General features: G+C 43.0%; 1 protein-coding gene across 1 annotated transcript in view; it reads left to right on the forward strand.

The window, feature by feature from the left end:
* Positions 1–9021: 9021 nt before the first annotated feature.
* Positions 9022–13771, forward strand: part of LOC132770435 (cytochrome P450 2J6-like) — a 34300-nt gene continuing 29550 nt past the window's right edge. The window contains exon 1 of the mRNA XM_060767375.2: positions 9022–9254. Within this exon, the coding sequence (XP_060623358.2) occupies positions 9078–9254 (177 nt within the window). The 5' untranslated portion in view covers positions 9022–9077. The remainder of the gene's footprint in view (positions 9255–13771) is intronic.

Raw genomic sequence — 13771 nt, forward strand, 5'->3', positions numbered from 1 at the left:
ATTTACCTTAGGAGACCGAGTTGGAATTGTTAATGTTTTGGATAAATGGTCCGAATTTGGCTGAATTTGAGGTCTCCTTTTCCCGCATCTCCTCCTTCCCACCACGACCTCTATGGGGGCCCCTCGGCTAGTGGAACACCCCCCCTCCTCCATGCCGCAGTTCCTGACCAGGGTCTTAATCTCTATTTCATCAGATATTTGAAATGTTGGCGTTTTTTCTTGCCAATTACTTTGGTCTTCTTTGTCCCCCCTCCCCTCCTCATTGTTCTTCACAGGCTCCAGCCCACTTCCTCCCCTGCTTCTTCCACCAGTCAATAGTATCAGAGACAGTATACATAGGAGGGTGGGGGACCACATGGATGGGAACAATACACTTCGGTAGATGGTAAATACAGATGGTAAACGTTCAACCGCAAAATAGGGTGGTCCCTAGAGTGCTAGAGTCTTAAGTGCAACAGTAGTAACAGTAGCAAAATCCACAGCTACAAGGGTAGTTCTTAAAGTGCAGGAACTTAAAGTGCGACAAGATATTAAAGTGCAACAAGCCCAAAACTTGGCCCTCAATGCTACTAAAGTGCGGCAGGGGGACTCGGGGAAGGGACAAAGTGCAAAAACAGTTGGCGACAGAGGCAGGCGCCTTTAAAGTGCTATGCTATGCTCTTATTATCACATTAGCAGCAAGTAAGGATGGAACTATAACGTTCAATGTTGGCAATATGTAAACACAGTAAACAAGAGATTGACAGTTGGCACAAGTGCTATGATTCAGATGTAAAACAGACGATTGATGTAAGATAGCGGATGGACCTCCGGAGGTGGTCGACACGGTGGCGGTCGGCCCAGTTGGTCTCTATCCGGTTAAATTGCGCAGGCAACACAAGGCCAAGGCAGGTGCAACACAGCTTTATAGTCACTCCCTCCTTGGAGGATTGCTGAGTTGCACCCAGTTGGAAAGGGCCTGGGGCTTCTCCTACTCACAAGTAGTCCAGGGCAGCCAAGCTGGATGGAAGGATTCAGGACCCCTGTGGCAGGAGCAGCAGCAGTCTGAGACTAGGCCAAGGCAGGTGCAACACAGCTTTATAGTCACTCCCTCCTTGGAGGATTGCTGAGTCGCACCCAGTTGGAAAGGGCCTGGGGCTTCTCCTACTCACAAGTAGTCCAGGGCAGCCAAGCTGGGTGGAAGGATTCAGGACCCCTGTGGCAGGAGCAGCAGCAGTCTGAGACTAGGCCAAGGCAGGTGCAACACAGCTTTATAGTCACTCCCTCCTTGGAGGATTGCTGAGTCGCACCCAGTTGGAAAGGGCCTGGGGCTTCTCCTACTCACAAGTAGTCCAGGGCAGCCAAGCTGGATGGAAGGATTCAGGACCCCTGTGGCAGGAGCAGCAGCAGTCTGAGACTAGGCCAAGGCAGGTGCAACACAGCTTTATAGTCACTCCCTCCTTGGAGGATTGCTGAGTCGCACCCAGTTGGAAAGGGCCTGGGGCTTCTCCTACTCACAAGTAGTCCAGGGCAGCCAAGCTGGGTGGAAGGATTCAGGACCCCTGTGGCAGGAGCAGCAGCAGTCTGAGACTAGGCCAAGGCAGGTGCAACACAGCTTTATAGTCACTCCCTCCTTGGAGGATTGCTGAGTCGCACCCAGTTGGAAAGGGCCTGGGGCTTCTCCTACTCACAAGTAGTCCAGGGCAGCCAAGCTGGGTGGAAGGATTCAGGACCCCTGTGGCAGAAGCAGCAGCAGTCTGCAAACTGTGACACAATCGTAAGGTCCAAAATTCCCACCCCTGCCTCCCTGCTGCTCTTTGTTGTGATTGGCCGATGAGCCAACATCTGAGAGGCGGCCCTCCCACCTCCCGTGCCTCAGGGCCAATCAGGAAGCTTTAGCAATGTGTTGCAGCCAGAGAACTTCTGCTGCCTAGCGGCGGCAGCAAATCAGGAAAGAAGAAGGCGGGATGATGAAACACAATAGAATCTATGAATGAGTTGGAAAAAAAAGGAACTGCCAGGGGGCCTCACGAGACTCATAGTCTCAAGCAAGACCAACCTATTGTTTCTTGATTGGAATGTATCAACATAAACAAAGGAAAATCTGGATCTTTCCGAACAGTGGAGCATGAGGACAATTGGGCAAAACTAGGATGAGTGTTCCTTAGTGGGTAAATAATTCAATCAATCAAAATGGAGGTGGGGGCTTTCCAAAGGCACCCTGATCTCCAAATATAAGAATGATTAAAGTTCTGCCAAGAGGCGACCCCACCTGCTGGTCGAAACTCCGAGAGCAAGGGTGCCACCTTTGTTCTTGTCCATGCAAGAGATCTACAGATTAGGTTCTTTGTGAATGTTTTGGGCTCTGCAATTTCCTGGTGGGATTTTATCATAAGGAAAGAAAAAAGGTCAAGGGGAAAGCCTCAGCCACAAGGAAAATCATGAAAATATATACCATAAGTCCATAGTCCATAATGGGAAGAGTTCATAAATGTGTGTGTCCTTGGAAGGGAATGAAAAAGGTCAAGGGAAGGTGTCATGATTCATACATTTCGTAGGCCACAGCCTAGAAGTCAGTAAGCCGCCCTCCATGTTCGTAAGGCAGCTCAGTGTAGCAGACATCTTAGGAGAGGCAGCTAAGCAGAGGGGAGAAGCTCAGCTATCTCCTGATTGGTTAAAACCTGATGGGAGAAGTTGGAGCGGAGAGAGTAAAAAAGGCTGTCAGTTTTGACAGAGAGGAGGAGAAGGGTTTCTGACAGAGAAGAAGGATTTCTGACAGGGAGAAGAGGGTCGATTTTCTTAGTGAGCTAAGAGTTTGCCTGTTAGAGAATAGTTTAAGGCAGGTTCTTCCACAGAGCTTGACTAGGAGAGTCAAAGAGGAGACCTGTGAACTTGGGTTGAGTTAGGACTCAAGTTGTTTTATTCTCTTAGGGACAGAGTAGTCTAGGGAAACATAGATACTCTGGGAGACAGCCAAGAGAGTCTTGTCAAAAGGACTCACTGCTACAAGGTATAGAGTGAGGGAAATAGCTCATGTTACAGAAAGGAAACTCAGTTTAAAGAAACCATTTCTTGAGAAGATTGTGCTTCAGTAACAAAATACGCTTGTGTACCTCATAGAAGTCAGTAGTATGTTTCAAAGATCTTAATAAACTTATTCTCTAGTTCACTGTTTAAACTGCCTCAGCCTTGATTCATTATATAAGATTAGTTCCAGTAATTCTCAGCATCTTTACAAATCAGTCACTTGAAGGAAGCCAAAAAGGAAGAGCCAATGTATTAGGAAGATTTACCTCCAGTATAACATCAAGACAATTTCTCAAATTGAGTTTTGCGTGATGGCAGCAACCCTACCATTACACACTCACATTTCCACAACACACAATGAAGTGCTTTGTGACAGGATTGTGTTAGTGTTCAGCCAGAACCTAAATAAGTAAAATCCTGTACCCTGATCTTTCAAAGTGGTGGTCAGCTGTGAGATGTATAACAGCTGAAGGAACGCGTGTGGGTGTGTGTATGTCTGAGGGGATCCGTTAGAAAAATATTAGTCCAGGATCCTCTTAAGATTTACAGTGACCGTGTGTGGGCATATTCTTATTACATTGGTGCCAGCGGCATGTCTTAAACTTTCAAATTGGTAAAAGCAGGAGGGATTAGGTAGTTTTACCCCCTGGCTGCATTGAAAGTCCCTGAATCCGCCCGTAATCAACGTTAAAGAAGGCCACTAGCACAAAGGAAAATATATATAGGGTTGATGTTGCAGGAACCATATGCTTATAATTCATTACAGGAAAGGTCCATATAAAAGTATGCTTTTGAAAGGGAAACAAAAAGGTCCATGGTGAATGATTAAAAGCATGAAATTCATGAGGAAGGGTCCAAAAGATTCCACTGAGCCAGCCAAGGGCTTTGAGGTTGAGACTTCTCCTTGGCCCTTGGAAAACTGTAACTCTTTCCAAGGGCTGGAGCCCAGGGACCAATCTGCTCCCCGAAAGCCTCATGGGGTCCTTGTTGATAGTGTCTTGGCAAATTGACCAAGACTTGACCACTATTGTGCAGTCTGGTACCCTTGCCCTTTACAAAATTATAAGTTACCATCCCTTATTGGGGCAGGGGGACATGAATGAAAAGAGTCATTACTTTTCATTCAACCTTGTATTATTTGAACTGTGGTTTCTACCTCCTGAGAACTTGGGTCCCTTCTACACTGCCATATAAAATCCAGATTATCTGCTTTGAGTTGGGTTATATAGCAGCGTAGACTCGTATAATTCAAAAAAGATAATGTGGATTATATGGCAGTGTAGAAGGACCCCGAGAAAGCCTGTACTTAACAGAGGGAAGGATGGTCAGGCTGTTCCCTCCCCTCAAAATTTGAATAGACATTATCCAAAAACTCTTTCCTAAATGAACTATGGAACATTAAAAGCAACAAGAGTGCAATTCTTTGAACTTTCTAGCTTATACCTTGGTGAGGCATGTCAAACACATATAGCAGCAGTGCCAGATTTAGGATAAATAAGGCCCTGTGCTAGTTCGGTTATGAGGCCTCTAACTTGCGCCCCGAAGGAGGTTGGCCTGGTAGGTCTACACTGCCTGCTTTATGCACACTCCCATACGTCACCAACTCCATCATTATGTCTGGAATCGCTCTGAAACAGAACATCTTCAAATTTAGAATTACACCATATAAGCAAAGTCCATTGCAAAAATAATTTTGGCAAGAAGATGGGGCCCCTGGCCAACAGGGCCCTGTGCTTAAGCACATGTAAGGACAGTGGTAAATCCGGCACTGTATAGCTGTCAATAGTAAAAGTAGAAAATAAGGGGCTTTTCCCTATAGAGAGACCAAGGTTGAACTTGCCTGCCCATCCATTCACCTTTGCAGCTCCATCAGCTACCATTTTTGAATCTCACCCTTGACCTCTTTTTTGGATGTGCACCCTAAAACCATTCAATTCAGGAAAATCTATACCATTTAATTGTAGGGAACATGGAGACAGCTCCTAAAAAGGGTTATTCTATCTCTCTCAATGTTATGAATTTCAGCTAGGATCACCAATAGAGTCAGTGCCTAGCGAGCATATGCTAAATCGAATAGGACAGGACAAAAAAACCAAACTCACTTGGTTGAAGACAAGCCACAGAGGTTTGTTATGATTTGGCAAAAAAGAATGCAAGTAAAAGAAATTTGCTTCAAAAATTACAAGCATAAGCAAACTCATGGAGAAATGCAGGTCATTTTTCAAAGTTTGGCAGCTAGACAAACTCCGACTCCCTCTCCTGGTTGGTTTGGAGACATGCTTCCTAGCCTTCTCATTGGCTAAGATTTCCTCCAACATCACAGACCAGGGTAGAGAGGAAGAGAGAACAGCTGGGATTGGTGGGGTTCAGGGCCCGCTTCTGAGGGTGTGTGTCCCATCATCCAGACTGGAAAGAATGGGAATTTTGTACTAATGGGTTTTGGAAGCTTGGAATAATCACTACATAAAGAGTGAGGCTTGGCAAATCAGAAAGTCAATCAAGTGGGGTAACAAAGTCCTTGATGAGTCCTTGGCCCTAGTGGTTGAGGGCAATCAATCGCTCAGCAGAGAGTCCACTAGAAGAATCTGTGCTGTTTCTCAAGACAGCCAAATAGTCCAAAGTCACATAAGCACAACATGATATAAGTTATGATGTTTAACAAAGTAGGGTGTAATGCATCTTGTGCTGGTGTAGTCTACATCAGGGGTTTAGTTGTAGAAATAGAATGGTAACATTTTGGAGCTGGCAGTTCAATGATTCAAAGTTTTGCAACAGTGAAGGAGTTAGGGGACAAGGACAGAGGTACCCAGTGGAATATTTATATATGTATATTAGTATCTGTAACTGTATGCATCAATGTATCTTGTGGCGACAGGGAATGTTATCATTTAATTTTTATTTCTCTTGAAGCTGAAAGGTTGGGGCTGGGGAGGTGAGGGAAAGATTAATAGTCACAGCTTTGGCTCCAAGGGTTTTGTCAGAATCACAAAAGGAGAGTTGCTCAGATTAAGGTGTTAAGGCTTCCTGTTTCCCACGTTTCCCAAGCACATTTTATATCAAGTTTTTTTGGGTGTCTGGGAATATGTCTATGGTTGTATCCCAGCTTTTGTGTATATACATGAGTCTTCTCCCCTCTCTGTTTATTAATAAAGCATAAAACTAAATCAAGACATAGGAGAAGGCCAAAATGTTTTGTCAATGAAAACCTCTATAAGGGAAGTGAGGCAATTTTCTTCTTTGGATGGGCACCCTGTATGGCCTGGGGGTTTAATCCTCCCAAGAATGTTTGGGGTTGGGCTAGGGCTGAGATCCAGCTATGATTGGTAAAATAAGCTATACATTTATATTGTTATTAGAGGGGGGGGGGTCTTTAAAGAGAGATTGGACTTTTATCTTTAAATGAGACATGGCAGGCAGATGTAGCAACATAATTGCCAAAGATCTTATTTGGAAGAGAGGGAGCATAATATCACACTCATGGAGTTGCATAGCAGTTGTGCTATTCACTCTGGAAAGTGCAACGTTACACATTTAGGCAGTTACACACAAATACTATTGAATAATGTCATTCAGTGCATAATGCAACCACATATGAAACTCTGCTTCATCCTACAAATGAATATCTGTCCTGCATGAATATCTGTTTGGCTCAGTAATGCAAAACTTTAGGTCTGCAGATATCACCAACAAGATCTTAGACACTTATGGGATTTTCCAGTGTAGGTAGTAGAGAATTTTGCAGTATTGTTTTTTTTCAAACTTCTTCACAAATTTTTGCAAGGTCTTGCCAATAAAAATTGAGATACAAAAGAAATGGAAGGTGATGAACTTTTCAACCTGGGAATTTCTCCTTTGTGTCATGCACACGCCAGTATCTAATGACAACAGGCAGCAATATAAGTGTACTGTATGTTCTGATGACAAACAGTGTAAGAGTATTGTTCCCAACTTTTACTATACATAGGTTTTGGACAAGGGGAATACTGCCATTTTCAACCTCGGTGACCCCAGGGCAACACCAACAGATTCAATGAGGTTGGCAGTGATTTCTTATCAATTTCAGATTCAAATTGGGTTGATTTAGGAAGGATAATACAGGTTCTCAAACTGTGGGTTACCAGTTGTTTTGGCCTACAACTCCCAGAAATCCCATCCAATTTACTAGCTGTTTGGATTTCTGGGAGTTGAAGCCCAAAACATCTGGGAGCCCACAGTGTTGTAGTAGAGCCTGTGAGTAACGTTACAAACAGTAGTGTGGGTGCCAGAAGGGGAAAAAGGGTTACTCGAGAGCAGGAATCTGTAATGTAATAAATTGATTTAATAAAATGAGCACATTTGGGTGGGTCCAGATCACATTTTACATGAGTAATGATGCAGATGGGAAATTAATTAGGCTGCCTTGTCTGAATTTGAAAATATGGAAATTATTTCCTGATTTCCATAGATGGCCATAATAACATATATGAATATGGATATCCTCTTTTGCCTTTTGCTTTGAAGATAGAGTACTAAATCTGCAGTCCTTATGGATTAAAGAGATGGGTCTTCTGAAGGAAATGCAGATCATTTGTAATTAAGGCACTGAATTGGAGCTTAAATTAAATTCCTCGTATGATCTTGGGCACCCTCTCTTAGCCTGGCCACCCTAAGTAAAGAAATGCAAGAAATATATGTAACTGGGAGGGTTTTTACTCGGCCCAAAGTCAATTTTGCATCTGTATGTCAATTTTGCATCTGTATTTAATGCAAGTTTTTAAATATTTTTTAAAATTTCATTCATCTATCTATAAATTTATTGTGCATTTTTTTTGTTAAAATATTTTTGACTTTGTTGGTAATAATAATAATAGGGTCAGCAGCTCCCACAGAATCCTAGGGTTGAACAAAAGCATCTCTTCCTATGAATCCTCTAAAGGTGGGCATAAACTTTTTAAAACCTCCATGCCAGAGTATGAAAATCTTATTCAAATCCAGTGTGACTCAGCTTTAAAAGTGAAATTTGAATATCTTCCTTTCCAAATCTACATTAGCATTTTTAAATATTTATTGTTAGCCACCTGTGGTCCATGTGGCAGGAGATGGTGGGATAAAATTAAAGAAAATAACTAAATAAATAAATAGTGACCAGGAGAATGATGGCAAGGTCTGTTTATCAGAGACTGGATGGCCATTTGTTAGGAATACCGTAATTGCATAGTCCTGAATCTGAGGGGACTGAACAGCATGAACCTTTCGATTGCTTCCAACTCTATAGTGCTATGTAGATCCTTCAGCTTGCCATTTTTAGAAAGGATATTTTTTAATTCATTTTGGGAGAAAGAATGGCATTTACAATGCAAACAGAGAAGAAACAAAGTCTAAAAGAAAGAAAGACAAAAATTGAAAATATGCATATACAAAAACAAAGATACATATAGAACTATATACTAAAACTAACCAAAGACTAAACTAAGATAAGTTTAAACTATGGATCCTTAACCTAAAATGTCAATCTGTAACCAACTAGAACACTGTCACACTAAGGAATTCTGATCCCACAGTCATAAACTGTAATGAAAATTTTTTTAAAGAAAAAAAATTTGTTTCAAAATTAGTCTTATCCTGATTTGGGTTCATGTCCACTAGCTACTTACTGAGGGGCCAACTCGGAGCAGAACGTCCAAATGCATGCACTCTGAACACCACTCTTTCTCCTTGGTTGTGCTAATGCAATCTTGTGTCTGCATAGGTTGCCTATGTTGGCAGGAGCTCCCTTAAAACTGCAGCCATCAGATGGCAGAAATCCAGGTCTAATCTATCCCATTCTAATTTGCTTGAGCAACTCTTGGCACATCACAATTAAACATCTCCTTGGGTAGGCCATCAGAATATGATTTGGCTGTTAATTTTTTAATATCTGGAATAATATATAATGATGTTATTAGGAAAGAAGAACAGATAGAGAGAGAGAAAGCAAGAGAGAGGGAAGGAGAGAAGTGCCATCCTCATTGAAGAAAGAAGATCCAACCAATTTCTTTCAATATCTCTCATAGTTGGTGGAAAATATTCAAGGTTAAAGAAAAGACATCAGAATGGCAGAGATCCAGTTATCTTTGAGTGTTTTGCTGCCAATTCTTCTGCTGTTATACTTTCTGAAACTACTGTGGTCACGAAGACATTACCCACCTGGACCTCTTGCCTTTCCCATCATTGGAGGCCTATGGCGAATTGCCTTTGAAAAGGGATTGGATGGCACGACACCGATAAAGGTACTTTTAACTAATTAAGCTAAAGCTTAAGACTCTGAATTAGAATGCTTGTAAAGATCTTTGTGATCTCCGCCCTTTAATTACCGAGAACAAAAGAGTTTTGAGTTCAATATGGAAATTATTATTAGTATGTTTGGTTATGTTGTTGTTGTTCATTCGTTCAGTCGCTTCCGACTCTTTGTGACCTCATGGAGCAGTCCATGCCACAGCTCCCTGTCGGCCACCCCCACCCCCACCTCCTTCAAGGTCAAGACAGTCACTTCAAGGATACCATCCATCCATCTTGCCCTTGGTCGGCCCCTCTTCCTTTTTCTTTCCATGTTCCCCATCATCACTGTCTTCTCTAAGCTTTCCTGTCTTTTCATTATGTGGCCAAAATACTTCATCTTTGCTTCTAATATCCTTCCCTCCAATGAGCAGTCAGGCTTTATTTCCTGAAGTATGGACTGGATGGATCTTCTCACAGTCCAAGGCACTCTCAGCATTTTCCTCCAGTACCACAGTTCAAAAGCATCTATCTGTCTTCACTCAGCCTTCTTTTTGGTCCAGCTCTCACATCCGTAGGTGACTATGGGGAATACCATTGCTTTAACAATGCGGATCTTCGTTGCCAGTGTGATGTCTCTACTCTTCATTATTTTATCAAGATTGGTCATTGCTCTCCTCCCAAGAAGTAAGCATCTTCTGATTTCCTGGCTGCAGTCTGCGTCTGCAGTAATCTTTGCAACCCAGCTTTTGCAATTTCTTCTTTCACTTTGATTAGAAGGCTGCTCAGTTCCTCCTCACTTTCAGCCATCAGAGTGGTGTCATCTGCATATCTAAGGTTGTTAATGTTTCTTCCAGCAATTTTTACCCCAGCCTTGCATTCATCAAGCCATGCACATCGCATGATGTGTTCTGCATACAGGTTGAATAGGTTGGGTGAGAGTATACAGCCCGGCCGTATGCCTTTCCCTTTTTTGGTTATAGTAGTGTTAATCTAATCTGTCTAATCTTTTTATCAGAGTTTGGAAATATTGTTTAACTGCAAAACATCTCCCAGAATCTCCTAACCCAGGAGTATCCAACCTCTTGGAGCACATTGGAAGAAGGAATAAAATATACTAACACTGACAATTCGCAAATAAGAAAAAAAAACCTGTGCATAATTTTCATGGTATCGATTACCACAGATAAGCAAAAGAAAAGTCATATAACAATTCTAATTTTTCATTTCCTCCTTTGCTAAAAATCCATGGATAAGTCAAAGGTTATGAAATTTGGTGAAATAACAGTGGTCCATGTGTTTTACCCCCATAGCAAGTTTCATCAGGATTGGTCTAAAAATAAAAGAGGAAGAATCCCCTGAAATTTCCCCAATGCCAGTGCTGTTTTTTTTCCTACTGCGCATGCGTGCCATTAATGAAGTGATTTGGAAGTTTCAGAATTTTTGGAAAATGACTTTAGAATCAAATCACCAGTGCCCCCGACATCCAAAACGGGTTTTGCACCATTTTTTTAAATCAACCAAGCCTAATCTATATCAAGCAGAGTGCATCATAACCAGTGAAAAATGAGCTTGTGATAGAAACATGAAATGAATACTGAATATGTCTTTGGAAATTTTTTAAAAGGAAAGGCTTACATTTATTATTTCTGGAAGTTCATCTGTGATGGAAAAGGAGACAAAGAAAAGATTTCCTGCATTTTACAGAGGAGCCTCATAAGCTTGCTTTCATGTGTGGCTGTAAGCCATCCTGAGGCAAGGGTTCCACAGATCCTCCCTTTCTTGAGAGGAAGGGTCGATGAGTTGGGAATATATGAGGAAGGGTTTGAGAGAGACTATTCCAGAATTAAGTCTTAGTGATAAAAATCAGCTGTAAGGGGAATCAGGGGACATAAATGGGAGTTCCTCATGGGCAGAAATTTCAGAGGTGAAGCTCTGAAGATGGCTAGCATTTGATTTATTATTCTGAAATAGTTTGCTTCATGTGTGAAAAGGGGTGGCTCAACCATTAGGCGGAGTAGGCTTCTGTGTAGGGCACACTCTCAAGGGGGCCCAGGCGCACAGGAGGAGCAGGAGGAACAGCCCCCAAAGTGACAGCAATGGCTCACTATACCCTGTGCAGCCTCGCTTCCATCCCAGGATAAGCACTTTCCTGTGACACCTTCAGGAGGAGGAGGAGGAGGAGGAGGAGGAGGAGGAGGAGGCAGAAGATAAGCACGGCCCCTTCCTTCCTTCCTTCCTTCCTTCCTTCCTTCCTTCCTTCCTTCCTTCCTTCCTTCCTTCCTTCCTTCCTTCCTACCATCTCTTGCACTGCAGGGCTTGCTTTCTCTTTCTTCATCCACGAAAGTCCTGAAAATGAATCCCTGATCCCTCCCCTCCCCCTTTCTCCCTCCTTCCTTCCTTCAGTTCCTTCTTGACACTCAAGTTTTACCTGCAGGCTATGTTTTTGTTGGCCAGCCTAGAAAGTCTAGCCTTTGTATTTTGTCATCTGAATGCTGCCCAAAACACAAATCAGAAAAAAAGGGGGGGGGAGGCTGGATGACCATCTGTTGGGGGTGCTTTGAATGTGATTTTCCTGCATCTTGGCAGGGGGTTGGACTGGATGGCCCACGAGGTCTCTTCCAACTCTGTGATTCAGTGAGGCCTTCCACACAGCCCTATATCCCAGAATATTAAGGCAGAAGATCCCACAATATCTGCTTTGAACTGGCTTATCTGAATCCACATGCAGATAGTGTGAGATTTCCTGCCTTGATGTCATGAGATATAGGGCTATGACCCTTCGGCAGCTCAGATGCCTTGCAAACTCAGGCTGGGGCCCCTTCTACACAACTGAATGAAATCCCACATTATCTGCTTTGAACTGGCTTATCTGAGTCCACATAGCCAGATAATCCACTTCAGTTTGGACTTTATGCAGCTGTGTGGAAGGGGCCTCAGATAACCCAGGTCCCTTCCACACAGCTGAATGAAATCCCACATTATCTGCTTTTAACTGGAATATATGGCAGTGTGGACTCAGGGCCTTTCCATACAGCAATACAACTCAGAATATCAAGGCAGGTCATCCACAATATCTGCTCTGAACTGGGTTATCTGAATCCAGACTGCCATATAATCCAGTTCAATGTGGATTTCATACAGCGGTATGGGAGGGAGCTCAAATAACCCAGGCTCCTTCCTCACAGCTAAATGAAATCCCACATTATCTGCTTTGAACTGAGTTATCTGAGTCCACATCCAAATAATCCACTTCAATTTGGATTATATGCAGCTGTGTGGAAGGGGCCTCAGATAACCCAGGCCCCTTCCACACAGCTGAATGAAATACCACCTTATCTGTTTGAACTGGGTTATCTGAGTCCACGCTGCCATATAATCCAGTTCAATGCGGATTTTATACAGCTGTGTGGAAGGGGCCTCAGATAATCCAGGCCCCTTCCACACAGCTGAATAAAATCCCACATTTTCTGCTTTTTAACTGGAATATATGGCAGTGTGGACTCGGTTAACCCAGTTTAAAGTGGATATTGTGGGATTTTCCACCTTGATGTTCTGGGTTATATGGCTGTGTGGAAGGGCCCAGACAAGGCCATTTCATTGCCATGGTTCAGTGGTATGGTATGACAGGAGTTGTAGTGTTATAAGATCTTTGGCCTTTTCTGCCAAAGAGTGCTGGTGCCTCCCTGAACTACAAGGGCCATGATTCCAGAACATCAAGTTGTGGTGGTTCAATCAAGCAGTGTCAGGGTGAAGTGGTTTGGTACTTCAACCGCCATAGCTCCATGCTATGGAATCCTGGGATTTGTAAAAAGACTACTTGCTTTATTACATATCATTGAGAGATGACTGTTAAAGTGGTACCAAACTGCACCACAGTGAAGATGCACCTTGAGTGTTGCAACTCCGGGTAGTTTTCACCTTGCTCCCAAACACTCCACATCAAAGCTGTAGATTTTGTAGTTTATTGAAGAAAAGGCAAAGTCAAAACATAGTATAAAAATGCAAAGTTCCAAAAAGGCTTAAATGCAAAGACACAGTTCCCAAGATCCAAAGGCAAAAACATGAAGCATAACCCTTTAAGCAATGGTTAAACAATAGTCCATGAAAAACAGTTGAACACAAGAACCCAAAATCCCAGACCCAGGAAGCTAGAAGTGTGCTGCTTAAAGCCAACGTTAATCCATAGAAGTTTTCATGACCACATTGAACTGACAATGCCTGTGTATCAGTGAGAAGGCTATATACCCTTTGCAGACATGAACACACTGCGATAACCTTTGGCACACTTGGCTTCTTGCTTGCTAGTCCAGCAAGAGCTTCTCCAGACCCTTAATTGCAGACGATCTTGCCTGCTCATTAATTCGTTATCTTCAAGGCTCTCTAACCCCTTATCTTGGTCCAGCAGCTGGACCGGATCATGGGAAGGCAAAGGAGGCAAAGACATCTCCACCTGGCCGTGTGGGAATTCACTCCTGTTATCAGTCTCACTGACATTCTTTTCCCCTGAGAACTGACTTGCTGTTTCCCC

The sequence above is a fragment of the Anolis sagrei genome, chromosome 3 (genome assembly GCF_037176765.1).
Source record: "Anolis sagrei isolate rAnoSag1 chromosome 3, rAnoSag1.mat, whole genome shotgun sequence".
Lineage (NCBI taxonomy): Eukaryota > Metazoa > Chordata > Lepidosauria > Squamata > Dactyloidae > Anolis > Anolis sagrei.